The sequence below is a fragment of the Oppia nitens genome, unplaced genomic scaffold (assembly GCF_028296485.1).
Source record: "Oppia nitens isolate AA-2021 unplaced genomic scaffold, nextdenovo-longstitch-racon4-pilon3 scaffold4_pilon_pilon_pilon, whole genome shotgun sequence".
NCBI lineage: Eukaryota > Metazoa > Arthropoda > Arachnida > Sarcoptiformes > Oppiidae > Oppia > Oppia nitens.
In genome coordinates this window covers 4,455,632-4,481,551 of record NW_026533232.1, presented here as the reverse complement: position 1 = coordinate 4,481,551, position 25,920 = coordinate 4,455,632, and the positions used below count along the sequence as shown (strand labels likewise).

Sequence of the window (25,920 nt, the reverse complement as noted above, 5' to 3'; positions counted from 1 at the left end):
AATTTTGTTAAATATTTACATTATGAATGACACATTTGGCTTAAAATAAATATATGATTTTGCTATAAAGTAAATAGCAGTTTAAGTAAATGCAATACAGTTAAACATCAGTTAAAATTCTAGTTATGGTAACTACTATTAATGTCATATTTATTGTTAATATCATATATTTATTTTCAGTTACAAAAAATTGGTAAAATTATAATTACATTGTTATATATAAATTATATTTAATTAGTAAACATAGGTATAATATATGTAAAAGTAAAATTAAACTCATGTTTTGTAATAATAAAGTGAAAATAATAACTAAATAAAATTTGCAATAAAAAAGTATGTGAATATTTGTGCGAAATTTCAATAAATAGATAAACATTATATTACTTATAAATTATCAATTAATACTAAAAACAAAGTTTGTTAAATATCTGTCATATTTATATAAATAATAAAATTTTAAGTAATTAAGTAAAATATAAAACAAATATATGCAACAAAAAATTAATTGTTGAAATTTAGCTGTATGTTTGTAATGAATAAATTTTTAATAAACTATTTTATTTCATATTTGTTACTAAAGTTAACATTCTTATATACAATTTGTTAATATAAGTTATAATATAATATCTAATGTTAATATCTAATAATAAGATACACACTATTATAAATTAAATTATAATAGTGTATCTTCTTATTATAATTTATAATATATAATTAATATTATTAATAATATTATACGCATATTTATTATTATAATATGATATACTGTATCTAAATTGTATAAACTTAGTATATGTTATGTATATTATATATTGTGTAATCAGTATTCAATTATAAAATATGGATAAAAGTAGCAGTTTATATCTATGTCTATGACTTATTGGATTTCTATATTATAATAATTAAATTTAAAAGTATAAAAATTGTTCCTTAAGAATGTTATAATACTGTAAATTTATATAATGCACAGTATTTTAAATATATTATAATGTATTACTAATAATTAGTTTTAAAAATTATTAACTTATTATTATTATTATTATTATTATTATTATGGCTGACTTGTCGTGTTAGAAGTGATTGCATAAATTATTTTCAGATAAAAAAATACTATAAAAATCATAAATATAAAAAATAAGAATCGGTCTGAGTATTAGCTAAACATTTTTGTTATTCAACAATAGTGTGAATTAAATTATCATTAATAAAATTATATTAAAACTATAGTTAAAATTCAGTTTAATAATTTAGATTTTAGACTAATTTTAGGATAATTATAATAATAGATAAAAATTAAAAATATATATGTAAGAACGTAAGATAAATTATATTAATTAATAAAATCATTTTTTAATTTTTTTAGTCGATCCGCAAGAGATACACATATGAGACGTTTTTCTTTTATTATTAGTTTTTTTGCAAACCTTTTTACATTTTTTTGGACACAATTTTCGTGATTTTTTAATAAATGTATGTTTTGAAGGTATCGATGGTTTAGTGGTTGGGGTAGACTTATGGCGACTAAGCGGTTCATTATGAGCTCGAGTGGACCGTTTGATTGCTTTACACGACAAGTTGCCTGAATGTCATCGAACTACTGATTTGCCAACTGTTAGTTTGACGGATGATTTTGATGGAGTCCTGTAAATACAAATTATTACTTTTTGTTATCAATAATCTTAAATAATATTTGTTAACTTAGAAAAGTTAGCTCACTTATAGTCATTATTAGATATCATATTTAAATTTATATCGCAATTCTTAATAGTATTTGTATTAATTAAAGGAAAAGCTTTGGAAGAGTTTTTATTATTCGCATCATTTTTATTGATATTAAAATTAGCATTAAATGTCATTTTATTAATAATTTTATGTGAGAGCGGAGAGTTTGATCGCGACCGCAGTCGACATAAATATGGATTATATGATTGAGTTTGACTGCAAGTGTTAGTATCGAAAACAATTTCTTGAACGGGAACGACATGTACGGGTAAGACGTGACGCCAAACACCGCTTTTATCACATTTTATATATAAGTATTTAATTAGTCATTATTATAATATTAATGTAAAATCAAATAATGTAAAATCAGGACAGGTATGGGTAAGTTTCAAATAACAAATCATATTTTATATTATAATTTTAGTGTCATTAAAATAACAATAATACATACGTTTTAGTAATCGATGATATATTAGCGTTTGCATTGATATGTTGTAAACATTTAACATTAGAAATGTCATCCTTTGAATTGTTTGCAATTTTATGGATAATTTCTGGCATTTCATTGGCAGGCAATTTGCCTTTTTTTATAACAGATCTCGTGTTATAAATGGAAACAGTAGTGCTTTTAATCGGAGACTTTAATGATTTATGAGGTGATAAATAAATGTCTTCTTTTGGTTGAGAAGTAGATCGTCGATGAGATTTACAGTCATCTATAATAATAGGTATCAAAGTATTTGTTGTAGTGGTAGCAGATCTGACATTTCTGCGCTGAGCTTTAATCCTATTGAGTACATCTCCCTGAGTCTCTACTTCATTATTTAAAGATGTGTTTAAATTTGTGGCACTTTTACGTGGTTTACGACCTCTTTCATGATTTTTAGTATTAGTTGAATCATCATTAAGAATCAAACCCTTTACTTCTCCTGCTATTATGTTGAGTGCAATACTTGTATTGTTATCATTGTCTAATAGACGACATTTTACAAGTGATGAACCATCAGAATAATTTTTATTGATATCTTCACTATTATCAACGTTAAAATTATTATTATTATTATTATTATTAGATATCTTATTCAAATGAATATCTCCCTGAAGCCATAGATAAGTCTCTTTTCTAAATATAATTAAAATATAATTAAAATAATGTCAGTATTGATTAAACTAACTCTTGTAGCCAATGTTGTTGATATCCAATTATAGATCCGGGTCTACAAATCCTGATCCATGCAATGGCTTCTGCGGCTGTGAATCTGTAGTGTTTCATAATATAACAAGCAATCAAAGTTCCAGTTCGTCCTAAACCCGCTAAAAATATTATATATATTAAGGCTGTAATACTGATACAAATATGATAACCTAAACAAACCTTTACAATGAACAGCAAGGGCTCCATTAGTATTCTCAGATATTTCGAGAAACTCTCTCATAATAGCATCACTGGGAGTACTTCCATCAATGAAGAACAGATCCCTGTGATTAAAGCCATTATCAATGAACCGGTTGGCGTCGTATAGCTTTTTATTAAGTCTTATAATAGTCGTAACATTATGTTCGCGAAAGTATGAAAAGTATGATTCGGGTGAATGAAGTGCATAACCGTTCTCAACCACTGACTTAGAGTGTGGGCCACAAAATGCTATAAACTTTTTGGGAACAATCCAATTGAGATCCCCGTTCTCTACCTTCTATTCAATCAAATTATAATTTTTCATTAATCATATGTAAATATTTCAATATATTTCAGTAATTTACCTCAAAATATTGGTACTCTTCAATATTAAACTTATCAAAGTCAAGAAATTTATATCTTAAAGCCTACAATCAACCAATCAATATGTTATTATTATATTACAAAATTAATAGAAGCAATGATAAATTAAAATCAATCATTACGGTAATTATCTAATAATAATATTGTTTACTCTAAAAAACAATATTTATAGTCAATACTGTGATCATATATATAAAGATAGACAATATTATATTTTAATTATTTTCTATAATACAACTTATTATATTAAAACATTTAAAAAATATGCTTACAGTTTTTCAAATTATAAACCAAATAAATAATGTGTTAGATTATGTTTGATAACAAATCATATATTTAATTTATTTACTTACTTAACTTAAATATAATTATCATGAAATAAAAATTTCAGACATTTAAATTAAAGAAATAATTAACACCATTGTTGGCGATAACTACCGGTAATATAATAATTAATACCGTAATACTATTTTGAAAAAATATTGTATTTGAATTTTTAAAATTCAGTTATTATTACAATGCAACTTTTGTTCTAGATAAAATTACTAAAGTTTTGAATGATATTAATTTTGTTTAAATTTAGATATCATTGGATTCATTACACATCAACTAAATCGCTAATTAAGACATGGGTTATTGAAGTGACAATAAGCTTTAATAAAAAAAATTATCATTTATTTTATGATCCAGTTATCGATTAGTTTATGATATAGTGTTTGTTTAGAGTAAACATAAATATGTATTAAATTTTCAATTACTTTTTGAATTGCCTTAAAGCAGTCAATGAGATGCAAGTGATAACTACAGGGACCAAATGCCGCGTCTCTGAATGGCATGAAATTTGCAGAGTTATTGTCCAACAACTTGTCATTGACCTCTTCAGCACTTTGTTTGTCATATATTATCTAAAAAATACAAATCAACGTAAATGTCGTTTCGATAAAAACAATCATAACATACACAATACGACCCAATAAGGTATGCGGCGTTCACTCGCTTTTTGCATTCAGTGGTCGTGTAGTGAACTATTCGCTTCTTAGGTGACTATATTTCAAATTAAATAATTAAAAACTTTTATTGTAGTTAAAAAATTTACATTTTTCAGTTTTATTATATTTTAATTTACATATTGTCATATTATACTAACAAAATTGGGGACATTTTACAATATCAAACAATTTCCGGTTATTTGTTATACAAAACAATGAAAGTGTTATCAATTCACAGTTTTAATATTACTCTAGAATTAAATATTACTCTAAATAGAAATAATAATGATTTATAAATCTAATAATTACCGTAAATTTTTAACTGAATATCAATTTAATAATATTAGTTTTAATTTAATAACAATAATTGAAATCTAATTATTTATCCAATAATCTAATAGCAAATTACTTAGATTCACTAAATTAAATGTTAATTATAAATAAAATAAAATATAAAGTAAACAAAGTATAATATTGAGAGACACCTACACTACAGGTGCAACCAATCATAGACTCAATTGCATGGCATTCAAAATTTAATATCAAATAATGTTTTTCAATTCAATTTAATAATATTAGAAAAATATGTGGGATTTGTAGCATAAATATAATAAATTGTTTAATTACTTATGATATATATATATATATATATATATATAATATACATATTAATAATTTCTAATTATTTTCTATTAATCATGACTTTACAATTTTATAAAATAATTTATGAAAAAACAAAATTTAAAAAAATAACATTTAACAGGACATACTTTAAGAAGTTTATTGATTTTCTGAGAATACTTGTAAAGCATGGCCTCATTGAGTGGTCCGAAGTCTGCATCAAATCTAAGGACAGCAAACCATAAGTTCAATAAATATTAAGTCAATTAAATCACTTAAAGACTAACCCTTCGTAAAGAAGTTGGTCATCAATACATAAGTAGTTAACAACTGAACTGCTTTTGGTCTTCAATGTGTTGATAACATTAGGTCTAACAGTTGCCAAATACAGACGATCTTCAAGAGATTATAAGTTAATCCATTTGTTCATTCAATTAGCAAATCATACAAACCTTTAATCATTTCCACCAAATGAACAAAACCTGGTATTAAATCTTTCATATGTTTTAACACCATTTGTCTTAATTCTTCATCCATTTGTGACACCAATTGATTTAATCTTTAATTTTTAAATATTAATTAGTTTTCAAAACTGTGTTATAATTACAAGTAATACATATGTTGTATACAATTCACTCATTATTTAAACGGTTAATACATTTATCATTAATTAACATTCAATTGGTGTCATAAGTCATATTCAATGGACTAAAATGTAAAATCTATTTATCGATACATTTAATAATCAAATGGTTATCAAATAGTCATCAATTGGTCATCAATTTAATCATCAATTTAGTGATCAATTGATGCATCGATTAGTTGAGCGAATAAATAGTTGAAATGAAATACCGTTTGATTATTGGAGACAAACAATTGGTGCGTATTTTCAAACATTACAACAACAGAGACATCTATTATACAGTAATACACAACTCATACAACATATTGTGTAATAAATACATTAATATTTTAGTATCGTTTTAGTATATTATAGTAATTTCTAGTAAATATCTATTGTAATACAACATTGTATAATAATGAGACAATACATATATACTATACAAATGGGACCCTTATATACTGTATTAAACAATGATAATAATATTTAATTATTACTTGTAATCATAACAAAATTAACATAGAGATCCTATAGACAGAAATTTCTTTTAGAAACTTACTAGAAATTTCTCTTTTTTTGCCAACACTATTAAAATCACATAAATGTATGAATATATGTATTTAATTATAACTTAATAGCCCTGGGACTCAATTACAATAATAATAATTATTATTCTAAAATAACATATATTTTTAGTTTATTTTTTTGAAAATGGGTGTTCTTTACTTTAGGTCAAACATTGTTATCCCGCTCAACCTAACCTAACCTAACCTAACCTAACCTAACCTAACCTAACCTAACCTAACCTAACCTAACCTAACCTAAACTTAACTAATTTAACTAAAAATTATATACAAAAATAGTTATAGATTTAATAGCGAGACAATAATGTAGGACTTAAAGTAAAGAACACATACAAAAATAAATAAACTAAAAATATATATTATTTTTACATAAATGTATAAATTTGTTACAATATATTTTTAAAATATTAACAATTAAAATAATTTTTTTTCAATTATTGTGTTTATGTTTGTAAATGTTTCTATAAATTTGTAATCTTAAACAATAAAAAAATTATATATAATTATAATCAAAAATATTTTGTTGATAATGTACAGCAGTAATATAGTTTCTATTAATATTTATAATTGATTGTAATATAATTTGAAATTTTCTAATTATAGATTATATAAAAAACAAATTTTTATTTTATATTTAAAGACAATACTTTTAAAAAAAATAAATTACATACAAAACAAAATAACTTTATAAAATTTTATTTTATAAAACCACTTTATATAGACTATATTATTGTCACACATTTTATATAATAACAATACATATTGTATATTCAATATATGCATAAAATTAAAATATTATTAATGATTTAATATTATTAATATTTTATAAATTTAATAGTTATATTTATTATAGAATAATTCATATAACAATTTGAATAAAACAATAAGTAATAATCAAATATAATTTTGTCACGATTTTCTAATTCTATATTTTTTTTATTGATTACACTTTCTATAACTTTTATATTATATACGATTAAAATAATTATTGAACAAAAATGTATAATCAAGGTTATATGCCTTATAAAGTAAATGATACAAAGTGTTGGTTATTTTTATTACATATTTTAATAAAAACTTTGAAAGTGCTAATAAACAAACAAAAAATATCAATGATTTTTTAAAAGTAAAAAATATAATGCGTTATTAGATGATTTTATAGATATTTACTATAATACATATACAAATACAGTACTAATCTATTTTATCTTATAAAATGACAAATTTTGAATAAATAATATAATGAAATAAGTGCAAAATATATTATAAAAATAAAATAATTATAAAAAGATTACTAAATGATATTTAAGAAAATTATTGATTGCAACCTATGTTTGCAAAATTTGAAACTGTTGTCACACTTCTTAAACTTCGCGATCGTTCAAAAAGTGATGGATCAGTATATATGGGTTCACTCGGGTCTTCAAATTTATGATGAGATGCCATTGATTGTGTCGGTGGCAATGCATTTACATAAAAGTTGCCATTTGTTTGTTTTGGTTTTAGTATATCAACTGATTTTGTCTAAAAATGATAATTTTATTAATATTTTTGAAATATTACTAAAAATATCGAATTTACCTCAGATTTGCTTCTTTTAAAGTAAACAAGAGCTGCGGTTCCACTTATGATCATTAAAATAGAAGTCAATATAGTAAGGACAGTGACCAACATATAATAGCCCGTATGCGGGACACAAATTTTTGATGAAACAGTTAACGGATTAATTTGAGGTTTACTTTCAGGAGGTGGTACGTCCTCTCTTGAAAGATAAACTCTAAGCAATTCGTGCACTTCATCAGCTTCTTCGGTGAAATTGCTTTTAATTGTAGATTCCTTTGTAGAATTGACTGACCTCTTGCGTCTACCCCATGATGGGAAAGATCCCGACCCCCTTCCTCTATCATTGCAAATTACCTAAAAATATATTTACACTAAAAAAAGGCTTATAACCAAAATTATATAAATGCAAACCGGTTCACAGGGACCTCTACAGGTGCGTACAGTTGCTTGAAATACAAGAAAATTTGAATCTGGAATCTTAAAAGCATAGAATTCTGCTTCGAGGGCACCGTCTGGTGTCTTATGTAATTCTGGGAATACATACAAGTCGACTGGGCATCTATAATAATAATAATAATAATAATAATAATAATAATAATAATAATTGTTATTAAAATAATTGAATTATAAAATAAATAACAACTGATACCCTTTGGAGTCAACCAAATGCACCTGTCGACCGGTATAGGGATCTTTTGCTATGACATTTGCAGCAAATATATCATTGTTATATAAGTCATATCGATCTGATATGAAATTAAAATTCAATAGATTTTAGTATAATTATATGTTTTCATATACTGTACATACATTGCGATCGGGCTTCCAAACGGAAAGTAAGTAAGTCTCCCACAACTATAGTATTAGTAGGCGTTCCTCTATATAGAACTCTAAGCACAACATTAGAAGTGAGAATATTCTGTGCGGGCAAGTGTTCAATTTGGGTCGGATGTCGACTATAATTTCAATGATAATTAAAAACTGTATATAAAAAGATGATAATTAATGATTAAGATTACAAACCCATCCGTTTTAGTGTCCAAATAGTTAGAAGTGACCACTGCTTCTCCGGGTCCCGAGAAAAAACATGTTAGATTGTACTTCTTGTCTCTACTGGTCTGTACATAATCATTGAACTGAACGACCACAATGTTGGTCATGGCATCACCGTATTGTTGAGTACCACAACGTGGAAACCCATTAGCCCGACTTATTCTCAATAGACTAGTTGTACCTCCATTTCCGTCATAAAAACACGAATCATAGAACCCATAGGTATATATGCGGCCATAAAATGATTCAGAAGTTCGTAAACTGAATTCCATGCCTTCCGGAGTACAGGTTTGAGTTACTTCCATACAGTCAGCACTAGTTGTTGGTCCGCCCGGAGCTGTAGCTATGTCTGAACGCTCGTAATAATCATATTGAGAGTTATGTTCAAAATAGGTTGGGTTATCGTATTTGAATTCTTTTGAGTCGAAATGACTGAGTTCACAGTTGTCCGGAAAAAATGCCCGAAAATTAAATGATTTACAAACAAAATCTCTGGTCTCAGTACAGGCCCGCTCACAGTCTTCAAGTTTATCCGCCCGAACAACTTTGAACACATATTGACTTCGAAGACGAGAACTAAATCCAATTCGTGAAAAACGAGCCGTAACTGGAGGTCCGACACTCGAAACTGATGAATATTTACACAAATCTGTTCCTTTTTGTGGTGGATATGGAGCCTGAATTGAATTATAAGAACCACCAGATCCTACATTGTAAGGAATTCCATAGGTTGGTGGCATTTGAGATGATTGTCCAGAAATACTACCAGATCCCGATCCACTAGCACTACCACCAATTGTACTAATAGGATGGCTTGTATGTGTCATCATATTTTGACTGAATGAACCATAAGGTGGTACACCATATCCCGGGTATCGATTAGGTGACGCATAATTTGATGTAAATCCTCTTCTAGATGTATAACCTCCCGGTCCATACTCATCATAACTAAAGCCTCCTCTATGATGATCTCTTCCTTGATAACCATTATTCCACGGTTGATATGTTCCACCAGTTCCACCATATATTGCTTCAGGACTGGCAATACCGGGAGCACCGCTATGAAAGCCTGCTCTTTGTTCATATAAATGACTGGCATAACTGTGCGGATATATACCACTTCCGCTTCGATCTATATAATTATATTCATAATAGCATTAAATTATCAATTTTTAAAAAATATTATTATTAATAAAAAATTACAAATATTTTGGCATATTATTTGTAATAAAATGCATGCTTTATATAAAACTAATTTAATTACAAATTAGTATTTCATTGTTATGTAATTGCAAACCATTTAAATAAGTTCAATGACAGCAAACATTAATTAATTGATATTCAAAATTTTAAAACATTTATAAATAAATTGATTTTAAATATAATATATTCCAGTGATTAATAGTGTATTATTCTGTACAATACATAAAAACATTAAATAATTGTTAAATTCTTGTTCATATTCTTATTATATATAATATTCTAATTTTATAAAACAGAATATTATGTTTAACTGGTTTATACAGTAAGTACAGTATATTAAGTTAAATATAAAACTTATAAATAACATGCTATTATCACTTTTAAAGTAGATTAATGTATAATTAGCAAATTTTTAGCAAACAAAATATTTTTAAAAATTTCATTAAATAGTAATCATTAATTCAATACTATTAAATACATTCAATATTATGTTAATTATCTGTTAGTATTCCATACAATTAGTGATCAGTGCTGTTGTACCTGAAATGGACACTAATAAAACTTACACCAAATAAACTTATAAAAGTCAAAATTATTGTCGTCAACCAAATTTGATTCATTAGTTTCTATGCCATTAAAAGTACTGAATCGACACATCCTTTTGAGTGATGAATATTCCACTGAACGACAACTACTTCTGAATCTTTGCATACATTCGTGAAGACAATCAAAGAAACTGTAAACTCCTATCTCTACCTCATGTCGACCTTTAAGTCGTTTACTACGATAACACTTAAGAGTTGCATTTTGTAGGGACTCATCTGAATATACTAATTATGTTATAGTTTTTATCATATTTTTGATATTTTGTACAACGCTTTGACAAAACTTAATTTAATAAATAAAAAGATAATATAATATATAATATTAAATGCTTACCTTTTTCATCACTTGCGCACAAAAATCTGTACAAATTAGCAGCAGAAGGCTTTAATTGTCTGGTTTTATATTGATTTTGAGAGGAATCAGTTGATGTGATCTCTTCATAAGAAAGTGGGTCCTCATCGTAGAGAATACATGTCTGTCCCGTTTCATCAAAAGCAAAGGCTCGACAAAGAAATCCATTTTTATCCAAACTCTCGAAGCAAGCATTGGAGCACTCATTGAATTCATTGGCTGTGATAAGTGTCCGCTCATATATCGCATCCAATTGTTTGGCTGTTTCCAGAATAAATGCACTCCAAGAGCACATTTCAGATCCTTTAATCAATTTATTTATAAATTTTGTTATTTATTAAAAACAATTAAGTTATCATTTTTTGTCACATACTTTGAATGCACATATTTTCCAAATAATCAGAGTTAGGGTCGACTTTGAAATTTTGGGGATTTATATAACGTGTTTCAGTACTTAATCGACATTTACTTGTTTTTCTGTTATAAGAAGCACTTCTACAAACAAATGTCATTTCGTTAAGACATTTATCTTCACATTCGGTCCTATTTTTTGTGGTAAACTCTTTGTCGTCACTCATTTGCAATTTATATCCGGGTATTCTCTCAAATATATAGAGACGATTAGGACATTGAGTGCTAACTTTAGCTGCTGTTATATATAAGTATTTAAATTGATTAACTAATATAAACACTAAAATACTATTGAAATGAATATCAATTACATGTGAGACAAACTTCATTGTAATGCCAATAGTTTTCTTCTTTGACCAAAGTTTCTTCGCCATCAGGACTTCCCCTATCATTATATAGAGTACAACTGGAGGTTTCGTATTCAGCACTAATATTAGGGATAATGTCTTTTGATGGCAATATTGAATTCTGTTAATATTATAAGTGTTTCATTTGATTATTACAGTATAATATGTTAAACAAATACAATTCATACAGATTGAGGATTTTTGAAAGGACTGGACCGCCGCCGACCCGGAGAAAAGTCAAACGACAAGCAATTAGCTATTGTGGTCAGTCTATCCTCTTGACACCGACGTATACATTCTTCTAACACTTTAATTGGTTCATCATTTTTTGTTATCTAAATTAATTTCATACTTGATTTAAACAATATTTTCAATTATTATCAATTTATTTATTGATTACCACTTCTTTGGTTATTTGATTTGTTCCAAAGCCTACGTTACCATTGAGTTTGTAATCTACAACTTTCTCATAAACCAATTTTCCTAATCCATTGTTACAACTTTGGGCTATTTGTATAAATTTAATATTTTATAACTAATAATATATTATAATGCATATAATAGTAATTATATAGTATCATAGTTTTCAATAATAATATTTGTATTTCATAAAAGCTTTTACTAAACATTTAATGTAAATCTAAGAGCTGTAGATTTCTTTGTAAATAAAATAGTATTTTCTATTTATTTATTATAACTGTATTTTTTAAATTGTGATTAAATTTATATAATTTAAACATTTTGTTTTGTTTTGCAAAATTTGTTTAAATAAAATGAAAAGTTATTAATATTCTTTTATAAAAATTAAACAATTGAATAAATAAATAATTTATTTACCATTTATTATTTACCATAAAATAATTTATTTTAAATAAAATTATAATAATAAGAGCACTAAATAATAAATAAAACAAATTTATTGGCCTTCAGTTTCATTGAATTGTTTGTGTAAAATGAGGAACTTTTTATAAATCATAAATTTATGCAAAAAATTGTTTCTCTTTTATTATGATTTACAAAATATCAAACTATCCTTCAATTTAAAAATTTTTTTAGATCGTGATAAAAATTATATATTATAAAATTAATTATTTAATAAAATATAATAATAATTTATTAGGATACTGGTAAATTAAAAAATTAAAATAAATATAATTTGTCTACAATACAATACAATTTTATATGTTAAATTATTAAACAAATCAATATTTAAATATTTAAAAAATAGTAATGACTGGCAATTTATATACTTTAAATATTTACAATTTAGAAAACAAATTAATATTTAAATTTTGTGATTAGTTTAGACATACCTTCTGTAAGTATTCTTAAAGCTGCCAGAAATGAGACGAGTGGTACCATTGCTATAAATTTAAACATCGTCTCAATAAACACCTAATAATTTAAATATAGAAAATACTTTTTGAGAATTTGCATATATTTAGCACTAAAACATATTAATGTTTTATTTACATATTATCGATAAGTAATAATGATATTAAATAACATATTTACAAAAATATTTTAATAAACATAACAAAATTTAAAATAATTTTTTGAAATCCAAAAATAACTGAAACACTGGTTGATATGAAAATAAGAGAACAGTTAACTAAATACTGAACCAATTGTGATGATGTGACAAAACATATATGGATTTTAAAAACTACTAAATGAAACAAATTGTACTAAAAATGAAAAATTTATTCGTTTGGATGAGTTTTCATAAATAGTGGCTAAATATGAACGGCTATGCAATTCCGCAATTGATATAATAGACTTCCCTTTAGACCGGATGGACGGCCGATGCCCACAAGTCTTTGTCATAAAAGTCAATTTATTTTATGAGTTAAATTTTTTACATTATTCTTTAAATATTAATTAATAGTATTTTTAAATAATCTGTAATATATCTCTCAATATTATTGATTTGATTAACTTATAATTCTAAAGAATCTATATATTAAAGCAAGAATTTAAACACTAGAAGATATAAACGTTTAACTATTCAATAATTCCAAATAAATTTATTGATTATTAATAAAATAAATTACTTTTATCAATACTATCAAAATTTCATCTGTATATGAAAAATTTGGTTGCAATTAAATTGTGTTTTAATTATTTATCTAATTATATTGAGTCATTACAGTAGATCAATATGTAATATAATTATGTAATACTTGAGTTTGTTGTGTAAAGCATTATTTATCTTTAATTAATTTTGAAATTTTTGCAGTCCATAAGTTCATTATTTATTAAAAATGTTTATTATTTTGATATTAGTATTTGTGCCAATTCTATCATTATTATAATAATAGATATAATAAATTATTTATAAAAATTGCAATTTCAATGTTAAGTTTATATATTTAATACTATAATATAATGTATATATTTAGCAACAAAAAGTGCTCAATTGAATGCAAAATAGTGTATTTACACGTTTTTAACAGTATTTTACTTGTATATATTTTTTTAATGTACATTAAATTTATATATTATACCGGTATATTTTGTATAAAATTATAATAGTTATTGACATACATTGTATAATATTTATTGACAAATCTTTTGAATAGCAAACAATACAATAATGTTTGTCCGCATAGTTTTGTCAAATATTTCCTGTTTAGAGGTTATTAACATAAAACTGTATTAAGATTATTATTATTATAACTATTATTTATTAACTTTTAATAGTAAATTCATAGTAATACTGTATTTAATTTTAAATAAGTTACTTTATTTTTGTAATTACAATAGATATTGGATACTTTAGAACATTAATTTTAATATCTTAACAATTAATATCTTATTTATTTAAATTATATAATAGCAATAATGTACTGTAAATTTAAATATTTATATATACAGTATATAAAGTATAAATATACTATTTTCAGATTTTTTTATTAACATAAATATAACATATATATTAATATACTTTTTATTTATAAATAAATTTATATATATTTAACAAACAAAATTAATTAATATTAAACTAATTATAAATTAATTAATATTAAACTAATTATAAATATATATATATGTATATGTAAAAATTTAACAAAAAAAACAATTATGTAATATTCAATTGGCATTATTAGATTGGAGACTAGTATTGATATTATTTGACAATAAAATTTCTGGAAATAAATGTTTAAGAATAATATCAAAAATAATATATAATAATTGTTTGTTAAGCAGCGGGTATTGAAATATAGAGTAAAACAAATAAACCACTTCTTCGTGTTTGTCTTTACCCAATACATTAACAATAAGCCATTTTGGAACAAATTCTTTGGCATATTTTAAAGTCATTTGAGATCTTTGTTTCTTCTGTTGGCTCGTTCTCTGTGGTAAATGACTCTCAAAATATAATGAATTCCTTAATATGAAAATCAAATTAACAATACGTTGTGGTATAAGTAATGAGTTTTTTAGTTTCCACTTTAAATACCATTCACTAAATGATTGGATTGTTTTTCGTAAAACTGGTCTCAAAGTAAACAATATTTTTAAAATAAATTCATTAATGTTATAAAATCGCATTAATAAAAATAAAAGATAATCATAAACATAAAACAACTGAGAGTGAACTCTTTTGGGATCAATTTCTGAATTAAAATGTTGCTCAGATTCTTTCCATTGATCCATGAATTGGTAAAGAGGTCTATGAAGATTAGTCATTGCAAACTCATGAGGAGAATATTCCAATAACTCAGAGATGTCATTCTGTAATGGTTTTGGTTTGATTTGTTCAGTCGATGCTATAAATGATTGAAGAAATGGTTCTAAATGTTGTCCCCTTTCTTTAGCAAACTTTGCCGGAACCGTTCGAATCATTTTTCCAAATCTGATGTCAGAAAGAAATCCAGTGGTAAATTCTTCTTCAGATTTAAGAAAATTATAGACGAGTTCACTGCCTTTAAGGTGAGAACTGGACATAAGTTGTTGAATAAATTTTTCCATTTCAGGTCTTCGAGACTCCATAAATGGTTTGTTTAGTTTGATGAACGATCGCTTCGGTGGTAAACAAATCTCACTCAGATTCTCGCCGTGAAATTCCTTAAGTTTTGATTCGAGTACATAAAACTCATTATATCTGCGCTCAACAGTCCAACTCATGTCAATCTCTTTTTCACATAAATCAAGTCTTTGAATGTTAATTAAGAAGACATCATATTCCCGACCATTCGTGGAATCAATTCGAGAAATAACTTTAGGAACGGATACTCTCCAAGAACTTATGTCTTTAATTCTGTCGGCATTAGAGAACTCTGTCCAACCATTTATTTCAGCTCTTATTTGTGATGAACTATCATATTCTTGTGTTATTTGATTGAATACATCATCTAAAGAGTCTTGACTACCATCGAAACGGTTATACCATGAAATAGAGTCACTACTAACTGAATGTGAATCCAATGTTTTGGTTATATTCTTGACTTTATTAGGACTTAGACCTTCAAAGCTAGTCCATCGTTGACCACAAATTAATTTAAAATAAAGATCACTTTCAAGAAATAGTTGACAATAATGTGTTTCTAACAAATTATAGATATAATCGTATGCGTGATATAAGGGTTCAGTAGTTCGCAAGCGTTCAACATCTTCTGGTTTTCCATCGATTACAGACTTAAATCCATTATAGATATAATCACTAAATTTAATATAATCCATACTATTTGGAAGAAAATATAAATTAAATATATTTATGGCTTCAATGTGAAGACTTTTTAGCTGTTCTTCATTTAAGTCAGGATTAAGTATTCTTTGACTAAAAGAATTGATATGAAGTATAAATTGAACCAAATTTATGAATCCTTCCTCTTTAGAGAACTGTTGGAACAAAAACAATAACTGTTGGTCTGAAAGAATACGTTTCAAATCAATGCCCAAATTGTTTGACACAAGTTTGCCATCGTTTTCACCGACAAATGTATCCAATATTTCGACCATATTTTCACAATTATTTCTGTTATAATTGACTGCCGACTCGTTTTTGTCAAATAATATAATAAATAATTCATTGATTTTGTCGGGATCTCCACATATATCCATCATTGGTAACAATACGGAACAAGCAATTACTTCTTTAAAGAAACAGTCGACGACTTTACAGTTCATATACTTCGGTGGCAATAAATGCGGCAGAATTTTGTCGACAATTGACTGCAAATATTTTATTTCCTCTTCTCTGCTATTCATTGCCGGATGAATCATATGTCTGTATTCTCGAAGAACTGATTCTTCAATACATTGAGCATTTCTGGCACACCTTTTGCCGGCCATATATGTCTCTAAATGATGGCACAAAACTCTTGGCAACTCTTCTAATAAAATATCACTAATATTGACATTAAGTGAACGGCGAATAATTGCGGCCAACAATGTCCTCAATATATGTCTTAACTGGACATTCAATTGCTTAACATTGATAGAGATGTCATCTAAATAAAGGTTAACAAAGCGGTTGAGTGTCAGCTCTAATATCTCATCGATGGACTCATCGATCTTCTTGTCGATCATAAGTCCTTTAAATGGCTTTACATTTACTGAAAGTCTTGAGTCATGTCTCTCGCAACTGATATCACCACAAATAAGACAAATATGTGATGTCTTCGAGAGTTTTGCGATCAAATTCTTGCAAATATTTTCACTGATATTATCACAACTGTTGAGCCATACATTTGCCAAATCAGATGACTTCTTGACTAATGACTGAATGGATAGAAAACCAATTGAAAACATCACTATTAAGACAAATGATGTCCAAAATCCCATCAAAACTATGTTTAAGATAACAATCACTACTATTATCGACAATATTGTCAACAAAATTGTCTCAAATTTCGATCTCTTCATCGTTTGCTTTAAACAATGATTTATAAGTTAATAATTAATAAATAAATAAACTTTTAAAATATTAAATCATTTATATTATAATCATATGTTTTAACAATTTATTAGTAAATCAAATATTTAATTAATAAATAAGGCATCGAATCAATGCTATCAACATATAATGTACGTTATGTACAGTACATGTTATTTACAGTTACTATATTACAGTATCAAATGATTATATTCCTAAAAAGCAATTCCCTCTTTAATATTCCCTTTACTTTTCCCGCATTAGGCGTGGTTCACATATTACGTTCGCACTTTTTAAGAAATCTAGACCCCTCCCTCCCCTATGTTCGCAATTGTTCGCATGTAATCGTTAAAAAAAAATTACGTTCGCATGTCCCTAACCGCTACCCCCCACCCCCTCCACCACAAGAAATAAAATATCTAAATGCGAACGTTCTTAAAGTCTCTACCCCTCCCCTCCCATCGTTCGCAAAAGTTCGCTTTGGCTAACCCCCCCCCCCCCCATCCCCTCAAGTGCGAACGTAATATGTGAACAACGCCTTATAAAGAAAATAATAATATAATAACAAAATGTTATTATAATATAATCCTTTTATAAATGTCTTTCAAAAAAGTTGATGTTTAAAGCAATCTTTTGAATCAAAATTCATAAACAATACTTAAGATAATGTAAAATAAGTGGCAGATCTGCACTTTAACACCACCTAATAAAATGACTATTTTTCATAAAACCATTCAAAACAGTTTAAAATTCTATATTTTATCAATAATAAAAAATTGCGGAAATAATAATTTAAATTAAATTTGTTAACATTTTCAAGTTTTAATGTAAAAGTTCTATTATATATTAGAGGTTTTATTTATTTAATATCTGTTACATAAATAAGCAAATACTCTCTCTCTCTCTCAAACATCTATAATGATTATAATTAATATTATGTAAATTTTGTATAAAATAATTATTAGATATTAATTCTTCAATTATAATAATGAATTTTTTAATTACACAATTTAATTTATTAGCCATCAAATTTGAATTTAATTGATAAATAAACACAAATAATTAGATAGATAATATACATATGTAGTACATATGTATAATAACAGCGTTAAGTAAGGGTAGGAAGTAAGGCCAAAATACGCCCCTAAGATCGAGAAATTGGGATTTTACCCCCCCATATTTTTTGACCAAATTTGAAAAATTGTCGCTTAAAAACGACGAGATATGACCCCCCCCCAAATTTCGGCGCCAAGACGCCGAAAATGTTTTGAGATTTATAAAAATTTTAATTTTAGTGATACTATTTTAGTAAGTGTTTTTATGTTTTTTAAATTTATATGAATCTAATTATTGGTTAAAAATAAGTAAAAACGTTAAAATAACGTTAAAACTCATATAAAAATAACATAATTTTAATTAAAATATTAAACTAAAAAATTAAAAATTACCTATTTGTTGAAAAGAGTAATCATATTACAATTTAAATATAAGTTTAAGATAGTTTAAGAAGTTATTAAAACAATAAATACTTATATTTCAAGTTTTTTATTAATAATTTTTAAAATTTTAACTAAAATATTTTTAAAAATTTCAATTTTATAATTAGTTTTGTCAGTATTTATATAAAAATAACATTAAAAAATAAAAATATATATCTATAAACTATAAACATTAAACATTTAAAAAATTAAAAATTTTAAAAGTTAAAAATTTCTAAAATACTAAAAAACTCATAGTGTATCATTAATGCTTTTATCTATTTTTGAGTATTAAATACATTATTATTTTATTTTTTGTTAAAATTTAAGTTTTTATTAATTTTTAAGTTTTTTTTGTATTTTTGGAAATTTTACCTATTTTCCTGGGAATTTATACGGGAACTTATGGGAACTTTATCAAATTTACATGGGAATATTCGGGAATTTAAGGGAATATTAGGGAATTTTCTCTTGACCCCCCTTGATTTTGGATTTTTGAAAAAATTGTCGTTTAAAAATGCAATAAAAATCTTACCCCACCCAATACCCCCCCCCCCCCCCCCCCCCCCCCCCCCCGAGAATTTTGTAGAATTTACCCCGGTCTACCCCCCCTAAAATCCAAAACCTTGCTTAACCCTGATATAATAAATATACGGATTGGTAATATATTAATTGGAAAGATACTAATATTTGTATTAGTATTTAAAAAATTGTTGGACAGTAATAATAACAAACAGTAAAAATAATAACAATTCATAATATATTTCTATAAATTTAATTTAAAGTCCAATAACTGACAGTTTGTCAACAATTTATAAAAGTAATTACAAGTAACGGTAATTATTAATTGAAATTTAAGATTAACTACTGTATAGCATATTATACAATATAAACTTATTGTAATAATAATACACAGTATAGTAATTTAATGCAAAAGGTTAATATAATGTAGTCTACATATAGTATATATTATATAATATATAATATAGCATTAGAGTACATTAAATAGTTGTTAAATAATATATATTACCAATTGTTAAGTGTTAACTGTACTGTAAGTTATTTATTTGATATTATTTTTTCCAGAAATGCTTATTTTCATGTGATTTTACGCATAATATGCAAATAAATTTACAATTAATCAATCACTTAATGCTTTGACGATTACATTGTAGTAAATAAAAATATTGAGTTTTAGATGACAGATGAAAAAATAGTTATTAATTATCATTATATACTGTATTATAATCACAATTGACAATAATTGTTGAAACATTTGTACAGTATTAGGAAATTATTAATATTAATATATAATTACTGTTACCTTTAATGACAATTTGCAAAACACCATACAATAGATGGAATCAATAAAGTTATGATTTCAAGTATTAATTACTGTAAATATCAAACATTTGATAATAATTTCATTTCAATAAATAAATAAATAAAAACACCGTATTTGTAATGCTCTGATATATTTATAAATCAATAAAAATTATAAAATTATAATTTAAAAAATTAATTAAAATAAAATATAAACAAATAAATAAATTAATTTTAAAAATATAAAAACCAATATAAATCAATTGATTATAAATGAACTAAAAATTTTTATAACGATTTTTCAATTATTTAAAAAATTATATAATATATATTAAAAGTTATAATCATTATTAGCATAATTAAAAATCGGACAATTAAAAAACATAGCCATTTTATATTAACTGATATTGCAGTTACAGCACAACAATAATATATTTTAAATTTATATATATATATTATTTTTATATTTATATTATATAATAATAATAATAATATATTTATATTTACTTTTTTGTTCACAAAAATATAAGAATTAATAAAATTTAGAATTTACTGTAAAATCAAATATAACACGATTTATAATATTAATAATTATAATTATAGTAATATTTAGAATTTGATAAACAGGTAACCAATTAAAACAACTGTTAATTAGTTGTCGGATAGTAGTTGTTGTATAAGAACAGCAACAATGAGAGCAAAGAGAGTGAACAACAAAAGAAGAAGTATTGCACACCTCTGGTCTGAACTGATGGTCGGTTCGCTTTTCTCAGTGTTTGTCGAATTCGAGTTTTGTTGCAAATGCTGTTGTTGTTGAAGAAGAAGCTGCTGTTGATGAATCTGTTGCTGTTGTTGTTGGATCTGTTGTTGAAGTATCTCTCGGCGACTCTTTTTGTTGTATTTATTATTGATAGGTTGTTGTTCAGGTGTAGTAATGGTGAGTACATTACTGACAACCAGATGCTCTTCACAAGTTGTGCGCACTCTAAATGAATATTGTTGTTGAGATGTCAGATGTGAAATACGACAATTGTTTGAGTGGCCCTGATATACAACCCGAAAACTGGTTCCGTTTGGCTGACTTCCCGATACCGGTTCATTTTCTGCGGCCGTCCACTTATTGGGTAACATTTCCACAACAAAGTGTTTGGCGTAGAGATTGTCTCCTGAAGAATGTGGTTCAGTGTGTGTCCACTTTAACTTTACTGTATTGGCAGTTAATGAAGTATAGGTTAGATTTAGAAGTTCCAGTTGAGGCAGTAAATGCTTGGGAGACCTCTGCGGTGTTATCTGTGTTGGCACCACATTATCAGTTACTAATTTATTACTATTATCCAAATCTTCATTTTCGTCATCACTTAATTTACTAATACTTTCTTTAGTGTGGTTCTCATCGGACGACAATTCATGATTTTCATCGATTTCCATCACTTCTTTGTCAACTTCAGATTTGTTTAAATCATTTTCATTTTGATTAATACTATCATTTAATAAGTCTGTGAACAGATTAGTCTGTAATCTATTGAAAGACTGTTCATTTGACTCATTCTTGAGATTGACATCGTGTTGATTGTCTTGCATTACATTTGATATGCAAGAGTTGGTTTCAATTTCATTCAGAGTATTACTATTCCTAATGTTAATCAAGTTTTTATCGTTGGTTTGTTCACTAACTTCATTACAATCTTCTTCAGACTTGTTGTCATTTAATTCGTTACTAAGAGATTCTTCGTGTGATTCATGTGTTTGACACCTAAATTGTTCTTTCAATCGCAACGTTTCAATTTCATTATCATTTCTTTTGTTTAATAAATTATTATCAAAATCTAATTTGTTTTGATTGTTATATTTATTGGCTAAATCTTTTTGTTCGTTTATTCCATGGCTTTCAACTTCTTCTTCGTCTTCATCTTCTTCAACAATATCCTCATTAATATTGTTAGAAACTCTGGAATCATTGGAAGAGAGATTGATTTCCAAAAGAATTGGTTTGTCTGAAGATTCGAAATGCGAACAATTGTCGATTGAATGATTCAATTGATGATTTTGATGATTATGCTCATCCAGTCTTGTATAGGAGAATGGAGGGGCAGGTCGTGGAGCTGATAGAATCGGACCATTGCTTTCAATAAGTTCTTTATCATTAATACTGTGAGCAATCATTTGCTTGTTAACCGTATTAAACGTTTTGTTTATAGCATTTTTTGAGTCCGAAAAAGACAGACAATCGGTTTCATTTTGAGCCATTCTTCCGACAACAACTCGATTAGTATTGAATTCATACGGTTTACTATCAGGTGTCGTCAGTTTGTTATTAGAAAAGCTAACTTTCGTGACCCCATCCACAGAAGCACCGGGTGTTGCGTTCAATTTGTGCCGAATCGGAGACTTTCCAATTGAATTGTTGTTCAGATAGGTTTGCGCCGATCGTTTAACCGCCGGAGAATAAGTTCTGTTAGAAAACGAATGATTTCTACGAGTGGTTTGTGTCGGAAAAGTTAATATATTGTGTCGTAATGACTGAGGGGGTGGTGGCGGCGGTAATGGCTGTGGCATTGGTGCTGTCTGTGGAGTCCCCATACAACTATAACTACAACAACAACAATATGGAAACGGCTGGTTATTAGATGGTTGTTGTTGGTGTTGTTGAGGCATAATTGCATTGTTTGGTGTATTACTGTTGCCATTTGGATGCGCTGATAGGATTATTTGTCGAAGTTGTCCATTTTCATCAACTATTTGTTGTATCATATGTCCTGGGGGTACCTATAGTCAAAGTTAGAAAACTTGTTAATAATTGAATTGAATTTTTAATTAGTGTGTTATGATTATTTAATTTTAGTACTAAATATTAATAGTAATATATTAAAGTTAAATATTATGAAATATAGGACATAGTGTCGATGACTAGACATTGTAGCACACAGTATAAGCTTGTAATGTAAACTACATGTTATGCCTCAATGAGTGCATTGAAGTGGCATTTAATAAGTTATATGTAAACATCAAATCAGTATTATTTTTATGATATATTATATAATATAATATACGGTATTAATTAATAAGACAATAATATAGTAATACCTGAACTGGCATTGGGATGGGAGGGAATGTATGCTGAGATATCATTGTGATAGTAGCCGGTCCTCGAAGTACAGTCTCATTGCCATCAAAAAGTTGTATTGAAACGGATTCGCCTATTAATCGGTTGATTACATTAATAAAAATAATAATAATTGATAGATAAGTGAAATTGTCAATCGATATAACAAGTGTTGAAATGAGGCCAAACTTACCCGGATTTACGTGTAAATCGACGAAATAAGGCGGACCTGACAGAGATGACAGTCCCGTCAATGGAGTGGCCGTCGAGTTCAACATTTTTTTCATATATTTTGCTGATTATCGATACCATATGACCATCAATTGTGTCGATTGTCTTAATTGTCAATTTCACCAATTCATCTAAACATTTGTTAAGTTTGTATTTAATATCAACATATTATGTATTAATGGAAATATTATGAGAAACTAATAATAAAATTAGACACCAAATAACTCATATAATTTATATAATATAAAACAAGTAATCACTTGAAATATGTTAAAAGTTAACATTAGTTTCACACAAATCAAACATAACTATAGCTTAGCTTTTACTATAAAGCCCTCAAATGTTATCATTTATTTGATATATATTTTCTACATATTTATTATTATTATTACCATTTCCTCAATTAATTAAAAAACATTTGCATTGCTTTTGATTTGATCACAGATATAGCTAAAACATAACATGTTATATAAGTTAATAAATGCCAAACAAAAATATCATAAATAGTTATATAATTAAAACAAAAGCTTTTAATAATCAATGTTTTTATAGTGATTGGCATCTGATTAGTGATATATGAGTCTAATTAGTTGTTATATAAATAGTAATATTAATACAATTATTATTATTAAATGACAGGAAGTTATTATAACAGCTGTTGCGCTAATAATCATATGAATACATCAAAACACATATTACAGTGATTACCACTTTATGACAGTTATGGACAACACTTACTTGACTTATATGACCAATCAATCACATGATTGAAACCATCAACACAACAGACATCACCACAATTGGTCACTAAATGTTATAAATGTCACTCAAATCAGTACTCAACTGATCACTCAATCATTGAATACAACAAAACATATCATCAAATACTGTAGACTTCAAAATGTCAAACACTTAACACATACAACACTACACATACACTACATATACATTGACTGCATTGTAGTGCAGACGTGGCATACATTCACTACATCTACACTAATATATACTAATATATTATATATTTATATTACATATCATTTCCAACAAATACGTCTATATATCACATACTCTATAATATTATGTAATCATACGCCCAATAATTGCATGCTTTCATGCAATACATATACTGTACATATAGTCTAATACATACATACATTACATGTGGCTAAACATGACAACAGTCATGACAATTGTCACAATGTTTTCAATGTTTACATTTGATTCATTCAATAGTTTATGTGATAACTTGACATTTAACTAATTAATGTCATTTAAAATATATTTATCATATAATCATACTATACATACACACAGTGATGTCAATGTGTTGTTTAAATAATAGGTCCAAAAATTGATAGACTTTTTTAATAAGTGATCCGAGATTTAGTAAATTTGTATTTATAAATATATATATATGATATACCAAATAATTATAGACTTTATAAAATTTATAAGTTTATATGTAACTAAAATTTAAATGTTTAATTGTTATATTTTTCAATAATTAATTAAACATTTATTTTACAACTATCCAATGTATATAATTACTTTTAATTTAAGCGATATGTTATTTTTAGTTAATTTAAAATTGAAACTTTAAAATTGCATATTTATTTTGACAAATATTATATTGTTTTGAATAACTTTGCTATTAAAGTATATCTTATCATTTGTATTGTATATAAATAAATAATTTATAGTATAAATACTACTGTATTATAATTTTGTATTACCGGTACTAAAAATTATACTCTATTTGTGATTTGTTTTTTATATTATACTGTATAATGTACTTAATAAATGTTATGATAATTTTTTATTATTAAAAGATACATTTTTTATGCGACTGTCTTATCTATTTTGATCTCTATTATAAATTAACTAATTTTATAAATTGATACAATAAATTAGTTACACATTAGTATAATATATAATACATATATTTAATTTTTATGTTAATAAACATTACCGTAATGTTTAAATAAGTTTATGAATAATGATTTTCAATAATTGTAAGAAATTAACCATTTTATTATTCAACTTTAATTAACG

The 25,920-nt window shown here is 26.0% G+C and overlaps 4 protein-coding genes across 4 annotated transcripts; all 4 read right to left on the bottom strand.

Moving 5' to 3' along the window:
- Positions 1 to 1,313: 1,313 nt before the first annotated feature.
- LOC128959493 (dual specificity protein phosphatase CDC14C-like) lies at positions 1,314 to 5,981 on the bottom strand. Its single transcript, XM_054305453.1, has 10 exons — positions 5,565 to 5,981; positions 5,400 to 5,508; positions 5,262 to 5,337; positions 4,463 to 4,546; positions 4,261 to 4,407; positions 3,484 to 3,546; positions 3,098 to 3,416; positions 2,898 to 3,036; positions 2,174 to 2,845; positions 1,314 to 1,641 (listed from the first exon to the last, which is right to left on the bottom strand). The coding sequence occupies exons 1-10, from the start codon at positions 5,647 to 5,649 to the stop codon at positions 1,587 to 1,589; spliced, it is 1,749 nt and encodes a 582-aa protein (XP_054161428.1). The 5' UTR covers positions 5,650 to 5,981; the 3' UTR covers positions 1,314 to 1,586.
- A 1,651-nt stretch (positions 5,982 to 7,632) lies between these two features.
- LOC128960262 (uncharacterized) lies at positions 7,633 to 13,232 on the bottom strand. Its single transcript, XM_054306334.1, has 12 exons — positions 13,166 to 13,232; positions 12,253 to 12,359; positions 12,046 to 12,187; positions 11,817 to 11,930; positions 11,466 to 11,743; positions 11,077 to 11,398; positions 8,905 to 10,066; positions 8,692 to 8,837; positions 8,531 to 8,627; positions 8,293 to 8,440; positions 7,900 to 8,235; positions 7,633 to 7,842 (listed from the first exon to the last, which is right to left on the bottom strand). The coding sequence occupies exons 1-12, from the start codon at positions 13,230 to 13,232 to the stop codon at positions 7,633 to 7,635; spliced, it is 3,129 nt and encodes a 1,042-aa protein (XP_054162309.1).
- A 1,713-nt stretch (positions 13,233 to 14,945) lies between these two features.
- On the bottom strand, positions 14,946 to 17,727 carry LOC128960261 (sorting nexin-14-like). The gene has a single exon (XM_054306333.1). It carries the CDS (start codon positions 17,721 to 17,723, stop codon positions 14,946 to 14,948), a length of 2,778 nt encoding a protein of 925 aa, XP_054162308.1. The 5' UTR covers positions 17,724 to 17,727.
- Positions 17,728 to 21,110: 3,383 nt separating this feature from the next.
- LOC128959587 (putative uncharacterized protein DDB_G0288537) lies at positions 21,111 to 24,851 on the bottom strand. Its single transcript, XM_054305582.1, has 4 exons — positions 24,607 to 24,851; positions 23,831 to 23,999; positions 23,619 to 23,731; positions 21,111 to 23,300 (listed from the first exon to the last, which is right to left on the bottom strand). The coding sequence occupies exons 2-4, from the start codon at positions 23,922 to 23,924 to the stop codon at positions 21,186 to 21,188; spliced, it is 2,322 nt and encodes a 773-aa protein (XP_054161557.1). The 5' UTR covers positions 23,925 to 23,999; positions 24,607 to 24,851; the 3' UTR covers positions 21,111 to 21,185.
- Positions 24,852 to 25,920: the final 1,069 nt, after the last annotated feature.